The sequence below is a fragment of the Amblyraja radiata genome, chromosome 4 (assembly GCF_010909765.2).
Source record: "Amblyraja radiata isolate CabotCenter1 chromosome 4, sAmbRad1.1.pri, whole genome shotgun sequence".
NCBI lineage: Eukaryota > Metazoa > Chordata > Chondrichthyes > Rajiformes > Rajidae > Amblyraja > Amblyraja radiata.
The window spans coordinates 82,399,398-82,413,991 of NC_045959.1; the positions used below are offsets into that span (position 1 = coordinate 82,399,398).

The following is a 14,594-nucleotide window of genomic DNA, read 5'->3' on the forward strand; positions in this document are numbered from 1 at the left end:
AAGCACCATTGAACCATTACGGCTTCTTATGCGACATGTTCTTAACAAATACTCACATCCATTAGGGCAGCATTGATGTAGTTGCTGCTCTCGCCATCTATAGTGATCAGGAATGGAAGACACCTGTCTGGTGGAAGGACATCCATGCACCGATTCTTCTCATGGTTCCGGGGCAGCAGGGCTATACTACTGTCCTCGACTCGAAGAGTTGGCGTCACCATATTAAGAGTCTGAAAGAGAAAGGTGGCAGAATGATTTTTCAAAACCTGAGAAAAGAATGAACTCATTTGAACTATTCACTTTGTCTGCATTTCCCTTATCATTGTTCACATCTGTTCATGTATGAAACCACCCTAAAGGCACAGCCTCTTGTGTCAGGGTATTTATGAATGTGGCATTCCAATGGCTCAATTCAATGGTTCATTATTATCACATGTACTGAGTTATGGATAAAGTCCAGTAAAGTCTGGTTAAAGATAGTCTGAGGGTCTCCAATGCAGTATATGGTAGCTCAGGACCGCTCCTGATCACTAACGAGAATGGTCCTGAGCTACCATTTACCTCTTTGGAGACCCTCAAACTATCTTTAATCGGACGTTACTTTACTATCCTGCACATGTACACTGTGGACAGCTTGATTGTAATCATGTTCAATAAGTTCATGTTATAGGAGCAGAATTAGGCTATTCAGCCCATTAAGTCTGCCCCGCCATTCAATCATGGCTGACCTATCTTTCCCTCTGAAACCCATTCTCCTGCCTTCTCCCCATAACCTTTGATAGTCTTTCCACTGACTGGACAGCACGCAACCAAAAGGTTTTTCACTGCACAATAAACTAAACTAGACAATGAAATTCTTTTTTTTGCAAGCGGTTGTCAAACTTTATTATTCCCCACAGTTAACCTCCAGTGTTGTGTTTGACTTTGATCTTTGCTTGATATTATTTTCTCTCATGCTTTGTCCATTAGATTCCCTAAATCAACAATTTTCATCAAGCTTGGTAGGGAGACAAGTGTGGACTGAACTGACCAATCTATCATGGCTGATTTACTTAATGAAGTAAACATGGGTATGGTGATGGTGCAGCTGTTAAATCACTAGGGCAACTATAGAGGAGCCTGAGTTCAAAACCCACCACAGGAGCAGTGGGATTTAAATTCAGTTCATAAATTGGAATGCAAGAACCACTGGACATCTAATGTTCTCCAGGATAGGAAATCTGTTGTCCTTACCCATTTATGAGACTCTGGACACATTTCATGTGGTTAGGCCTTAAGTATCCCGGTAAGCCACCCAGTAGCAGTGGCTCAACACGATCTTCTTAAATGGGAATTAGGGAAGTGCAATAAATGCTGGCCTTAACAGCAACGTCCGGAATTCCAAATGAGATTCAATTGGTCATCAATGTGTCAGGTTGAAAACCCATTGTCAGATCTCAGTTCTGAGGAAGCGTATTCAACCTGCTCCATTTCTCTTCCCACAGATGCAGCCTGACCAACTGAGTATTTTCAGCATTCAGCTGTTTTTATTTCAGATTTCCTACATCTGCAGTTTTTTTGTTTTGATTTGCAACTAAGTGTCAATGTTTCAGATGGATAATCATCCTGCTTCCTTCATCCAGTGGTGCAAAAAGAAGATTTTTATTCACTTTGTACAAACTTGCAGCGAGATAAACCCAAAAGAGACACAAAATACTGGAGTAACTCAGAGGGTCAGACAGCATCACCATAGAAGAGGAATAGGTGTTGTTTTGGGTCCGAACCCTTCTTCAGACTGATAGAGGTGAGGGAAGAGGGGAAACGGGAGGTGAGAAATAAACTCAGTTTGACTAAGAATGTATGAACTATTTGGGCTACAGGATTGCAATAACTAGCCATATATTAACAGATCATATATGAATCAACCTTAAGCAAAACAAGAATTGAATCTCGGTAAATGTGATGTTGTGATTTGGGAGGACAAATGAAAGGGGAAAGTATACTGTAAATGGCTGGATCATTAACAGGATAGATGGACAGAGGGATCTTGGAGTTCTTGAAGTCCATAGCTTTCTGAAAGTAGATAGATTGATAAATGGTATGCTTGCCTTGGGGCATTGACAGTCAGTGGGTCATGTTACAGCTCTATAATCCATTGGTTTGCCCACAATCTGCCTACAAATGGGGTGGCATAATGGCGCAGTGGTAGAGTTGCTGCCTTACAGTGCCAGAGACACGGGTTCAATCCTGACTAAGGGTGCTGTATGTAAAGTGTTTATAACTTACTGAAGCCAATTAACTTACAAACCTGTATGTCTTTGGAGTGTGGGAGGAAACCGGAGCACCTGGAGTAAACACAGGGAGAACGTACAAAGTCCGTACAGACACCACCCGTACAGACACCACCCATAGTCAGGATCGAGCTCAGGTCTTTGGCACTGTAAGGTAGCAACTCAACCGTTAAATGCCACTTCTTCTTCTTCTTCTTCTTCTTCTTCAGCCCTTTGCTCCTCTAGGCCATTGGCCATTGGCAAATGTCCTCCACCTCACTCGGTTGTTGGCAGTTCTTTCGAGATTTCCCCAGTTGGGCCCACTCTCAAACATTTCAGTCTGGCCACCTCTTCTCCAGCCGTTCCTGTGGTGACCTCTTTTCCTTTTTCCTTGGGGGTTCCATTTCAGGGCTTGCCGGGTGATGTTTGTGGCAGGTTTCCTGAGGGTGTGTCCAATCCAACTCCATTTTCTCCTTCGAATTTGTAAGTCAATGGGCTCCTGGCTTGTGCTTTTACACAGGTCCACATTGCTTACTTTGTCTCCCCACCAGATGTTGGGTATTCTCCTACGACAGGTGTGAATGAATGTTTGCATCCTGTTTGTGGTGTGTTTTGTTGTTTTCCATGTCTCTGAACCATACAGCGTCACCCATTTCACATTTGAGTTAAAGATGCATATTTTGGTGCTGATTGAGATGTGTTTTGAGCCCCAGATCTTCCTGAGCATGTTAAACACCACCCTAGCCTTATTGATTCTACTTTCTATGTATGCCTCTGCCCCTCCGATGTCCACAACACTGCCTAGGTATGTGAGGTAGTTTGTTTTTCCACTGTGCACCCTAATTTGATCAGTTTTGATCAGTTTTGAATGTGCAGACATTATATTCGGCTTTGTGAGAAATGATTAAGAAAAATTACTTTACATACCCTATACTCCTCCTTTATCTGCGAAGAATTAGTTTGTGGCTCCAACTTATTCATCTCATAATAAGCAGATCTGAGCTGAGAGGCTGGAATTGCTGTGTCTCCACACAGACAAGCTTCTAGAATGGTCTCATGGATGAATACGTACTGTTCCTGTTGAGTTAGAGAAGAGAGGAATCAATTTTCAATCAAAGTAGAATCAATAAAAGTGCAGGAATTAAAGATTGAAAAAAGATTTTCACAGCTACACTTTTGAGCTTGAGGTTTAACGATTTCTTGCTGAGTGAGATGTAATTCATATAACACCGCAAACTCAAAATTACCTTGCGAGCAACAGGAATTACTAGCAATGTTTCTGGATGTATCCAACCTCGATAATGGTGCAACTACTGTATATGAAGGGCAAAATTCTTTGGATGCAATATGGTTATGGGAATTAATTAAAAAATGATTGGAATGGTTTAAAACATTAAACTTGTCCCAACTCAAACCCACCAAGGAAGCAGAATCCACACACTGCAAGTGTATTGGTCTTGTGAAGATTATAACGAGATTGCTTGCGTGCACTTTAGCAGCTTGTCTGGTGTAAATGGGTGGTTGAGTAGCCTGGGTCTTGGGTTGAGAAGGACTGAAATCATGAGGCGACTTCCTTGTGTGTGGGTCAGGTTTCCAGGGTCCACTAACAACACAATAAATCATACTCACCATCAACATTTCTGCTTTCCCCCTTTGCTCACCTATCTGTCCCTCCTGACCATCGGGTGTTTGTGATCAAGCCCCCTTTCCCACGATAGACATAAAATGCAGGAGTAACTCAGCGGGTCAGGCAGCATCTCGGGAGAAAAGGAATAGGTGACATTTCAGGTCAGAACCCTGAAGAAGAATCTGAAGAATCTGAAGATTAGAGTCTGAAGAAGGGTCCCAACCTGAAACGTCTCACCTATTTCTTTGCTCCAGAGATGCTGTCTAACCCGCTGAGTTACTCCAGCATTTTGCGTCTACCTTCGATAGAAACCAGCATCTGCAGTTCCTTCCTAACCTTTTCCCATGACACAGGCCTACATGCATCTCAGATGTTTCACCCGTCCTCATCTCAATCTCACCTGACCTTGCCCATTATACTCAGCCCCTAGAGTTTCCTCATAAACAAGAAGTCCTTTCCCACCACACGCAACTTCTCATTCACTGCCCAAAATATTTGCTTCCCCTTGTGTGCTTCTGCCTTGTAAAGCAGGCTTCCTGCCTTACTGCTTTTCAATCTTCCAACCAAGTACCCCTAGAAACAGATTGAAATAAGTTGCATGGGACATTTGGGGACACATATCTTCTGATTCAATGACAGCACCCACGCCCTGCCAAGAATCCTTCTCCAGGCAAGGATGCAGGCCCAAGTGATAAAATATTAACAATGCTCCATGCACCAGTATTGATAGGTCTCACACTCAATGGTTGTATGACTTTGTGCATTGTGGGGAAGAAGAATCCTGCTGATCCATTCTCTCTCCATCCTAATCTCTATGCAGGGAAGCGTTTAGTTTGATTATGACAGCCAGTTCAGCCATTCTATTATGGAACTAACAGACATGCAGACACTCTGTCCCCGTGCACATAACTTCTAGGAGGAAATTTGATTTTAGGTTCAAGTCAAAAATATTATATGGTTATATGTCTCATTCTTAAGGAAGCAGCTCCAGAAATAGTGGATGCATTAGTAATAATCTTTCAAAACTCTTTAGATTCTGGAGTAGTTCCTGAGGATTGGAGGGTAGCAAACGTAACCCCACTTTTTAAGAAGGGAGGGAGAGAGAAAACGGGGAATTACAGACCAGTTAGTCTAACATCGGTAGTGGGGAAACTGCTAGAGTCAGTTATTAAAGATGGGATAGCAGCACATTTGGAAAGTGGTGAAATCATTGGACAAAGTCAGCATGGATTTACAAAAGGTAAATCATGTCTGACGAATCTTATAGAATTTTTCGAGGATGTAACTAGTAGCGTGGATAGGGGAGAACCAGTGGATATGGTGTATCTGGACTTCCAGAAGGCTTTCGACAAGGTCCCACATAAGAGATTAGTATACAAACTTAAAGCACACGGCATTGGGGGTTCAGTATTGTTGTGGATAGAGAACTGGCTGGCAAACAGGAAGCAAAGAGTAGGAGTAAACGGGTCCTTTTCACAATGGCAGGCAGTGACTAGTGGGGTACCGCAAGGCTCAGTGCTGGGACCCCAGCTATTTACAATATATATTAATGATCTGGATGAGGGAATTGAAGGCAATATCTCCAAGTTTGCGGATGACACTAAGCTGGGGGGCAGTGTTAGCTGTGAGGAGGATGCTAGGAGACTGCAAGGTGACTTGGATAGGCTGGGTGAGTGGGCAAATGTTTGGCAGATGCAGTATAATGTGGATAAATGTGAGGTTATCCATTTTGGTGGCAAAAACAGGAAAGCAGACTATTATCTAAATGGTGGCCGACTAGGAAAAGGGGAGATGCAGCGAGACCTGGGTGTCATGGTACACCAGTCATTGAAAGTAGGCATGCAGGTGCAGCAGGCAGTGAAGAAAGCGAATGGTATTTTAGCTTTCATAGCAAAAGGATTTGAGTATAGGAGCAGGGAGGTTCTACTGCAGTTGTACAGGGTCTTGGTGAGACCACACCTGGAGTATTGCGTACAGTTTTGGTCTCCAAATCTGAGGAAGGACATTATTGCCATAGAGGGAGTGCAGAGAAGGTTCACCAGACTGATTCCTGGGATGTCAGGACTGTCTTATGAAGAAAGACTGGATAGACTTGGTTTATACTCTCTCGAATTTAGGAGATTGAGAGGGGATCTTATAGAAACTTATAAAATTCTTAAGGGGTTGGACAGGCTAGATGCAGGAAGATTGCTCCCGATGTTGGGGACGGCCAGGACAAGGGGTCACAGCTTAAGGATAAGGGGTAAATCCTTTAAAACCGAGATGAGAAGAACGTTTTTCACACAGAGAGTGGTGAATCTCTGGAATTCTCTGCCACAGAGGGTAGTCGAGGCCAGTTCATTGGCTATATTTAAGAGGGAGTTAGATGTGGCCCTTGTGGCTAAGGGGATCAGAGGGTATGGAGAGAAGGCAGGTACGGGATACTGAGTTGGATGATCAGCCATGATCATATTGAATGGCGGTGCAGGCTCGAAGGGCCGAATGGCCTACTCCTGCACCTAATTTCTATGTTTCTAAAATAGAACAATGAAATTCTTACTTGCTGCATCACTACAGATATGCAAACTCCGTATACACCATAATAAACGATAAACATGACCACTCAGCTGGGGCGATGGCTGCCCTGCTGGCAGTCTGTTCGTCTTTTCACTCTTTTTGTTATCTTTTTAGTTTGTTAAAAGTTTTATTTTAATGTTCTTCGGTTTGTTTTATGAGGTAGAGGGAGGAGGGGATCGGGGGAAACTTTTTTTCACGATCTTACCTTCCCGGAGATGTGATCAATTTTTGGATCACATTCTCCGGGCTCTGCGTCCTATCCCAATGTTGGGCGACTCCAGAACCAGGGGCCACAGTCTTAGAATAAAGGGGAGGTCATTTGAGATTGAGGTGAGAAAAAACTTTTTCCCCCAGAGAGTTGTGAATTTATGGAATTCCCTGCCACAGAGAGCAGTGGAGGCCAAGTCACTGGAGGGATTTAAGAGAGAGTTAGATAGAGCTCTAGGGGCTAGTGGAGTCAAGGGATATGGGGAGAAGGCAGGCACGGGTTATTGATAGGTGACGATCAGCCATGATCATAATGAATGGCGGTGCTGGCTCTAAGGGCCGAATGGCCTCCTGCACCTATTTTTTATGTCTATGTTTCTATGTTTCTATCATCGATGGAGCTGGAAGCCTCCTCGGACTGTCGTGAGCCCCACCGCGGGGCGTGGACTTAACATCGGAGCTGATCCCTTGCCTGGGATCGCTCCCACCGCAACCACCGCGGAATCAACATCATGGGCTCGCAGTCGCGTGTGAGGTTGATTCGGGAGCTCCAACGTCGCGGAAGGTTCACCAGCCCCGACCCGAGGTTCGATCGTTCAGCGCGGGGGAGCTGACATCCCCCCGATGCAGGAGCAGATCGCCTCGACGCGAAGGGCCCGAACGCCGACAGCTATGGGAGTTAAGATCATCCCATCAACGGGGGCTCGAGGCCCACGACCGAGGAAGAACTAAGGAAGGACTTGAACTTTATTTCACCTTCCATCACAGCGAGGAATGTGTAGGAGTCACTGTGGTGGATGTTCATGTTAAAATGTGTTTTTGAAGTGATCTGTTACTTTTAATTGTATGACTGACCTGGCCAATGAAATTCCTCGTATTTTGCAAAACATACTTGGCGAATAAAGTGTGATTCTGATTCTGAAAAATGATTATGTGTAGGAAAAACGTGTAGGTTTAAACCGAAGATCGACACAAAATGCTGGAGTAACTCAGCGGGACAGGCAGCATCTCTGGAGAGAAGGAATGGTTGACGTTTCGGGTCGAGACCCTTCTTCAGACTGAAAGTCATGGGAAAGGGAAACGAGAGATATAGAGAGATATAGAACAAATGAATGACAGATATGCAAAAATGTAACAATGATAAAGAAAACAGGCTATTGTTTGCTGTTTACTAGGTGAGAACGAAAAGATGGTGTCTTGGGTGGGGAGGGATTGAGAGGGAGGGAATGCATGTTTTATTTGAAGTTAGATACATCAATATTCATACCCTTGGGTTGTAAGCTACCCAAGCGAAATATGAGATGCTGTTCCTTCAATTTACATTTAGCCTCACTCTGACAATGCAGGAGGCCTAGGACAGAAAGGTCAATGTGGGAATGTGAAGGGGAATTAAAGTGTTTAGCAACGGGGAGATCAGGTAGGTCCAGATGGACTGAGCGAAGGTGTTTTGCGAAACGATTGCCCAGTTTACGTTTGGTCTCACCGATGTATAATCATGTGTATAAATATATATAGGGGATGGGACACAATGGGTCCCCCTTGGTCTAGTATATATATAAATGTAATATAATGCCTCCTTGTCTATGTAGTTCAGAGCTTATTTGGAGGTTGTAGTGTTTAATAGCCTGATGTCTGTAGGGAAGAAGCTGTTCCTCAATCTGAACGTTACAGTTTTCAGGCTCCTATATCTTCATAAGTTCATCAGAGATAGGAGCAGAATTAGGCCATTCAGCCCATCAAGTTCATTCTGCCATTCAATCATGGCTGATCGATCTCTCAACTCCATTCTCCTGTCTTCTCCCCAGAACCCCTGACACCCAATGGCAGGAGTGAAATGAGAGTGTGGCCAGGGTGATGATGCCGGTTACTTATTTCAGGCAGACTCATGCAGATCCCTTCGAAGGTGGGGAAGTCAGTGTCCATGATGGATTGGGAAGGGTCCTCTACTTTTTGCATTGATGGTCTTACTGAACATGTCAAGGATTTTGCAATGAACGATGCCACTCCCTAAAAGATCATTGGGAATTCTTAGTAGACAAAAATGCTGGAGAACCTCAGCGGGTGAGGCAGCATCTATGGAGGTTCCTTCTTAAACATTGGGAATCCTTACCTCTGTTTGGACCATGTTGACCCTGCGAGATCGCAGTTCTCTGACACAGTTGTAGATATCGACAACCCCTTCCCTCTCCGCCATGTCCAACATGATATCAATGACCATGAAGCACCCAGTCCTTCCTGCCCCAGCGCTGAAAGACAGACAATTAACTTTAATCCCGTAACATGCCAGAAACACGGCAACACTCCTTTAAATATAATCGACTTCGCCATTTTTATATCCCTTAGATACCACAATATCTATGAATGGATTTCAATTGGTGCCTAATTAAATCACCTTGGGATGGACACCAGTGCTGGAGTAACTCAACGGCTTAGGCAGCATCTCTGGAGAAAAATAATGCGTGACCTTTTGGGTCAAAGAAGAGTCTGAATAAGGGTCCTGACCCGAAACGTCATCTATCCTTTTTCCTGAAGACCCGAAGAGTCTGAAGTCAAGCCTGAATAAGGGTCCTGACCCAAAATGTCACCCGTTCCTTCTATCCAGAGATGCTGCTAGACCTGTTGAGTTATTCTAGCACTTTGTGTCTATCTTTGATATAAACCAGCAACTGCAGTTCTTTGTTTCTAAATCACTTTGGGTCTGTTAATACTCTGCATTATTTAGATATTGTCAGAAAGTGACAATGTATTATTTATTTGCCCTCCACTTGTCTATGATTTTTCTTTGGAAAATAATGTGGGACACACTAATGCATTTTGAGATGAAGAAGGAGGTGGTATTGGGTCTCTTGAAGATAATTAATGTGGATAAATACTCAGGGCCTGATGGGATCTATCCAGGTTATTGAGACAGGTAGGAGTGGAGATTGTGGAGGTCTTGACAAGGATCTTTGTATCCTCTCCGGCCACAGTCCTGGAGGATTGGTGATTAGCAAATGTTGTTCCTTTACTTAAAAAGGGAAATAGGGATAGAGTCATAGAGTGATACAGTGTGGAAACAGGCCGATCGGCTCAACTTGCCCATACCGGCCAACATGTCCCAGCTACACTAGTCCAACCTGCCAGCATTTGGTCCATATCCCTCCAACCTGTCCTATCCATGTAGGATAATCAACGACATTTTAGGCTGGTGAGCCTCACTCACATCAGTGGTAGGGAAGCAATTGGAGAGGATTCTTAGGGATAAGAATTACTCACGTTTGGAAGAGAATTGTCTAATTAGGGATAGTCAGCATGGGTTTTCCTGCAGCAGGACATGTCTTACAAACTTGATTGAGTTTTTTGAGGAAGTGACAAAGTGACAATGGGGAAGGACAGTCAGTGCTGTCTACGTGGACATTGGTAAAGCATTTGATAAGTTTCCTCATAGTAGGATAATCCAGAAGAGTGCAGTGGCACAGCTGGTAGAGCTGCTGCCTCACAGTGCCAGAAACCCGGGTTCGATCCAAACCTCAGATGGTGTCTGTGTGGAGTTTGCATGTTCTTCCTGTGGCTTCATGGGTTTCTTCCAAATGTTCCAGTTTCCTCCCACCTCCCAAAGATGTGCAGGTTTGTAGGTTAATTGACCTCTGTAAATTGTTCCTAATGTGCAGGGAGTGGATGCGAAAGTGAGATACATAGAACCCATGTGGATGGGTCGGCGTGGACTCGGTGCTCGGTACTAAGTGTAAGACCAGATTCGAGTCTCTGGGGTCTAAATGTTTACCATCAGTCGCAGAGGGAATTAATATCTTCAGAGTTAAAATCTTCAGAAAGACAAAGAAGTTGAGACAAATTCATTAAGTAACGGAGTGGAAAATGTTTAGGATTGGAGTAAAATAAATAAAGTCATGCTTATTTTGATAATTACCAAATGGTGCACAATTCCACTTTTATGCTTAGCCATTAACTTGAAAGCACACAATATTTAGCCCAGAACCAAGATCAAAGTGATCACATTACTGTATCCATATTACTGAAAATGTCAAAACTGAGGTTGCTAGGTTTTGGTAGATAAAAGTATTGGGGGATATGGATTAAAGGCTGAAATCATAGTCCACTCATGTTTGTACTAAATGATGGAAAAGGTGTTATGGGTTGAATGAATTACTTTGGCCTCATGTGCTAATGAGTCATGCAGTCATAGAGCGTGGAAACAGGCCCTTTGGTCCAACTTGCCCACACCACCCCAAATCCCCCATCTACACTAGTCCCACATGCCTATGTTTGGCCCATATCCCTCTAAACCTACCTTATCCATGTACCTGTCCGAATGTCTGTAAAATGTTATGATCGCACCTGCCTCAACTACCTCCTCCTTGTTCCATATATCCACCACCCTCGGTGTAAAGAAGCCACCCCTCAGGTTCCTATTAAATCTTCTCTCCCCCTCACCTTTCCCCCCTCACCTAGTGAGATAGCACCTACCTGCAATGCACCACGATAGGCCCAGCACCTGCTGGATTCTTTGTCTTTACACGTCGGACAAAGCCCAGGAGCCCAGTGGTATGGTATGGAACACCATGGTCAGGCCAGCCAGTGAAGTGGAGCTGCCTGATCTCTCGTATCTCATGAGCACCTCTCTGTTAAAAGGACAGGGGGAAACACCTTCTTAAGAATTGTAGAGTTGCAGGTGAAAAGTGCAGACATACATATGATGTGCAAAATTAATTTGGAAGGCAAAAGTAAGTCACCAGCAATGCTGTAAAGCAAATTATCCATCTTCTAAAAATGGTCACATTTTGAGTCACAGAAGTTAATGGCAGAGTAACGATGGCAATTCTAAAAGTACTGATAGGGCACAGTGGCACAGAGCTGCTGCCTTACAGTGCCAGAGACCCGGGTTGGATCCTGACTAGTTTAGTTTATTATCACATGCACCAAAGTACAGTGAAAAGCTTTTGTTGATGCTAACCAGTCAGCAGAAAGGCAATACACGATTACAATCGACCCATTCACATTGTATAGAAATGCTGTACTGTTCTGTAGTCGGTGATAGGAATGGTTCCGTTTCCTGATAGCTTTATGGCACTCCATCTACCAAGGATTTACTCTCACCATCACCGGTGCAAAGTATCTGCAGGGTGTACTAGGCACAAAATCCTTCACAGTTATATGCCAAGGCTACTCCAACAGCATCTCGCAAACTTCTACCATCTAGATGGGCAGGGCAGCATTCACAAAGGAAAACCAGTTGCTGAAAATCACATGCATGTTTATTTGGGATTATCATGTTTGGGCACTGTTCCTTCTTCATCATTTAGTGTTGATCTTGATACTGTAATAGCAGTCGAGTGTCCTTTTAACTAACTAACTAACTAACTAACTAACTAACTAACTAACTAACTAACTAACTAACTAACTAACTAACTAACTAACTAACTAACTAACTAACCAACTGGTTCCTTCTTTTCTTCTCTCCAGAGATGCTGCCTGTCCTGTTGAGTTACTCCAGCATTTTGTGTCTACCTTTGATTAAAACCAGCATCTGCAATTCTTTTCTAAACATAATTAATAACTAACTAACTAACTGACTAACCTACCTAACTAGCTGAACCAACCAACTTACGAACTAACTAACTAACTAACTAACTAACTAACTAACTAACTAACTAACTAACTAACTAACTAACTAACTAACTAACTAACTAACTAACTAACTAACTAACTAACTAACTAACTAACTAACTAACTAACTAATTGACATTGACTAAATTGTCCGTAGTGTATAGGATAATGTGTGTGTGTGCGGGGTGATCGCTGGTCGGCGTGGACTTGGTGGGCCGAAGGGCCTGGTTCCACGATTTATCTCTAAAGTCAAAGTCTAAATCAGTAAAAGCTTTTTTAATCCATTTGGGAATATCATGTTTGGGCACTGTTCCTTCTTCATCATTTGGTGTTGATCTTAGTACTGTAATAGCAGGCGAGAGTCCTTTTAACTAACTAATTAACTAACTAACCAACTGACTAACTGGTTCCTTATTTTCTTCTCTCCAAAGATGCTGCTTGTCCCACTGAGTTACTCCAGCATTTTGTGTCTACCTTCGATTTAAACCAGCATCTGCAGTTATTTTCTATACATAACTAACAACTAACTAACTAACTGACTAACCTACCTAACTAGCTGAACCAACCAACTTACGAACTAACTAACTAACTAACGGACTGACTGACTGACTGCCTGCCTGCCTGCTACTGACTGACTGACTGACTGACTGACTGACTGACTAACTAACTAACTAACTAACTAACCAACCAACCAACCAACTAACTAACTAACTAACTAACTAACTAACTAACGAACTAACTAACTAACTAACTAACTAACTAACTAATGTTTCAAGAGAGTGGTAAGCCGCCACTTTCTCAAGGACATAGGTAGTAAGTGCTTGTTGGTCAATGATACTGCCTTACAGGCGCCAGAGACCTGGGTTTGAACCTGACTTTAAGGATGCTGTCTGTTAGGAGTTTGTACATTTTCCCTGTGACTGCATGGGTTTTCTAATGGTGCTCCGGTTTCCTCCCACACTACAAAGATGCACAGGTTTGTAGGTTAATTGGCTGCTGTAAATTGTAAATTGTCCCCAGTGTATAGGATAATGCTGGTGATTGATTGCTGGTCGGCATGGACTTGGTGGGCCGAAGGGCCTGGTTCCACGCTTTATCTCAAAAGTCAAAGTCTAAATCAGTAAAAGCTTATCAAGAAAAAAACCCCGCAGATGCTAGAAATCCAAATGAAAACCAGAAAATGATAGAAACATTCAGCAAGTTATGCAGCACCAGTGGAAAGAGAAACAGTCATAATTTCAGATTGAAAACCCTTCATCAATTTATTAGAGTCATAGAGTCTCACAGCGTGGAAACAGGCCAACATGCCCCATCCACACTAGTCCCACCTCCCTACTTTTGGCCCATCTCCTTGTAAATCTGTCCTATTCATGTACCTGTCTAAATGTTTCTTAAACGTTGTGATACTACCTGCTATTGCCTAAACATGATGGTTCAAGTGAGACTAGGCAACTTGGCCAATATTAACCATGAACAGGTTTCACCAAAATGTAGTGACCTAAAGCTTTTTCCTTACCTTCTCTACTGCAAATGTCCTGATGACATACTCCGCCAGCAGTTCTGTCTCAATGAGAGTTACTTTGATATCTCTGTAGATTTCTGTATCATCGGGCCAATACCTGCAGCACTTCACCTGTTGACCAAGAACAATATCAATGTAATCAGTAATCGGAGGTTTATTCAGTGATATTAAAAGGCATAATTAAAACAGCTTGTCCACACAGATGAAGAAAGTAAATTTATCTTCAGAAAAAAAAGCAGCCCTGGGATAATGAGATACTGCTTCACCTTTCTTTATTAACGTACACAGCACCTTGCCACTTCTTTCATTCCTAATAGTCATAGGACCACAAAGTCACACAACACAGAAATAGGCTCATTGTCCCCATGTTGACCAAGAAACCCCAGGTGAGTCCATTTACCCTTGTTTGGCTCATATCCTTTTAAGTGCCCCAACTGGCAGCTCGTTCCACATACTCACCACCCTCAGTATAAATAAGCTGGCCCTCAGGTTCCTACAAATTATTTCCCTTGTCACCTTCACCCTATGTCCGCTAGTTCTTGATTCCCCAATAGAATACATAGAAAAAGACAATGCACATTTGTCCTATCTATTTCCCTCATAATTTTATACACCTCTATAAGATCACCCTCAGCCTCCTGTGCTCCAAGGAATAAGGTCCTACGCCGCCCATCTCTCTCATTGGCTCAGGTCCTCAAGTCCGAGCTATATCTAAAATCTCTCTGCACTCTTTCTAGCTTAATGGCATCTTTCCTGTAGCAGAGCGCCCACAACTGAACACAATACTCCAGATTCGGACTCACCAATGTAACATAATGTGACATACTGT

General features: G+C 43.2%; 1 protein-coding gene across 18 annotated transcripts in view; it reads right to left on the reverse strand.

Annotated features, from left to right (window-relative positions):
• The window catches only part of ptprm (protein tyrosine phosphatase receptor type M), a 940,804-nt gene that overhangs the window by 20,245 nt on the left and 905,965 nt on the right, over positions 1–14,594 (reverse strand). For all 18 annotated transcript variants that reach the window (XM_033019867.1, XM_033019862.1, XM_033019861.1 and 15 more), the window contains 5 exons: positions 13,760–13,876; positions 11,104–11,258; positions 8,750–8,885; positions 3,177–3,326; positions 57–230 (listed from right to left, as the gene is read on the reverse strand). In XM_033019867.1, the coding sequence (XP_032875758.1) occupies positions 57–230; positions 3,177–3,326; positions 8,750–8,885; positions 11,104–11,258; positions 13,760–13,876 (732 nt within the window). The remainder of the gene's footprint in view (positions 1–56; positions 231–3,176; positions 3,327–8,749; positions 8,886–11,103; positions 11,259–13,759; positions 13,877–14,594) is intronic.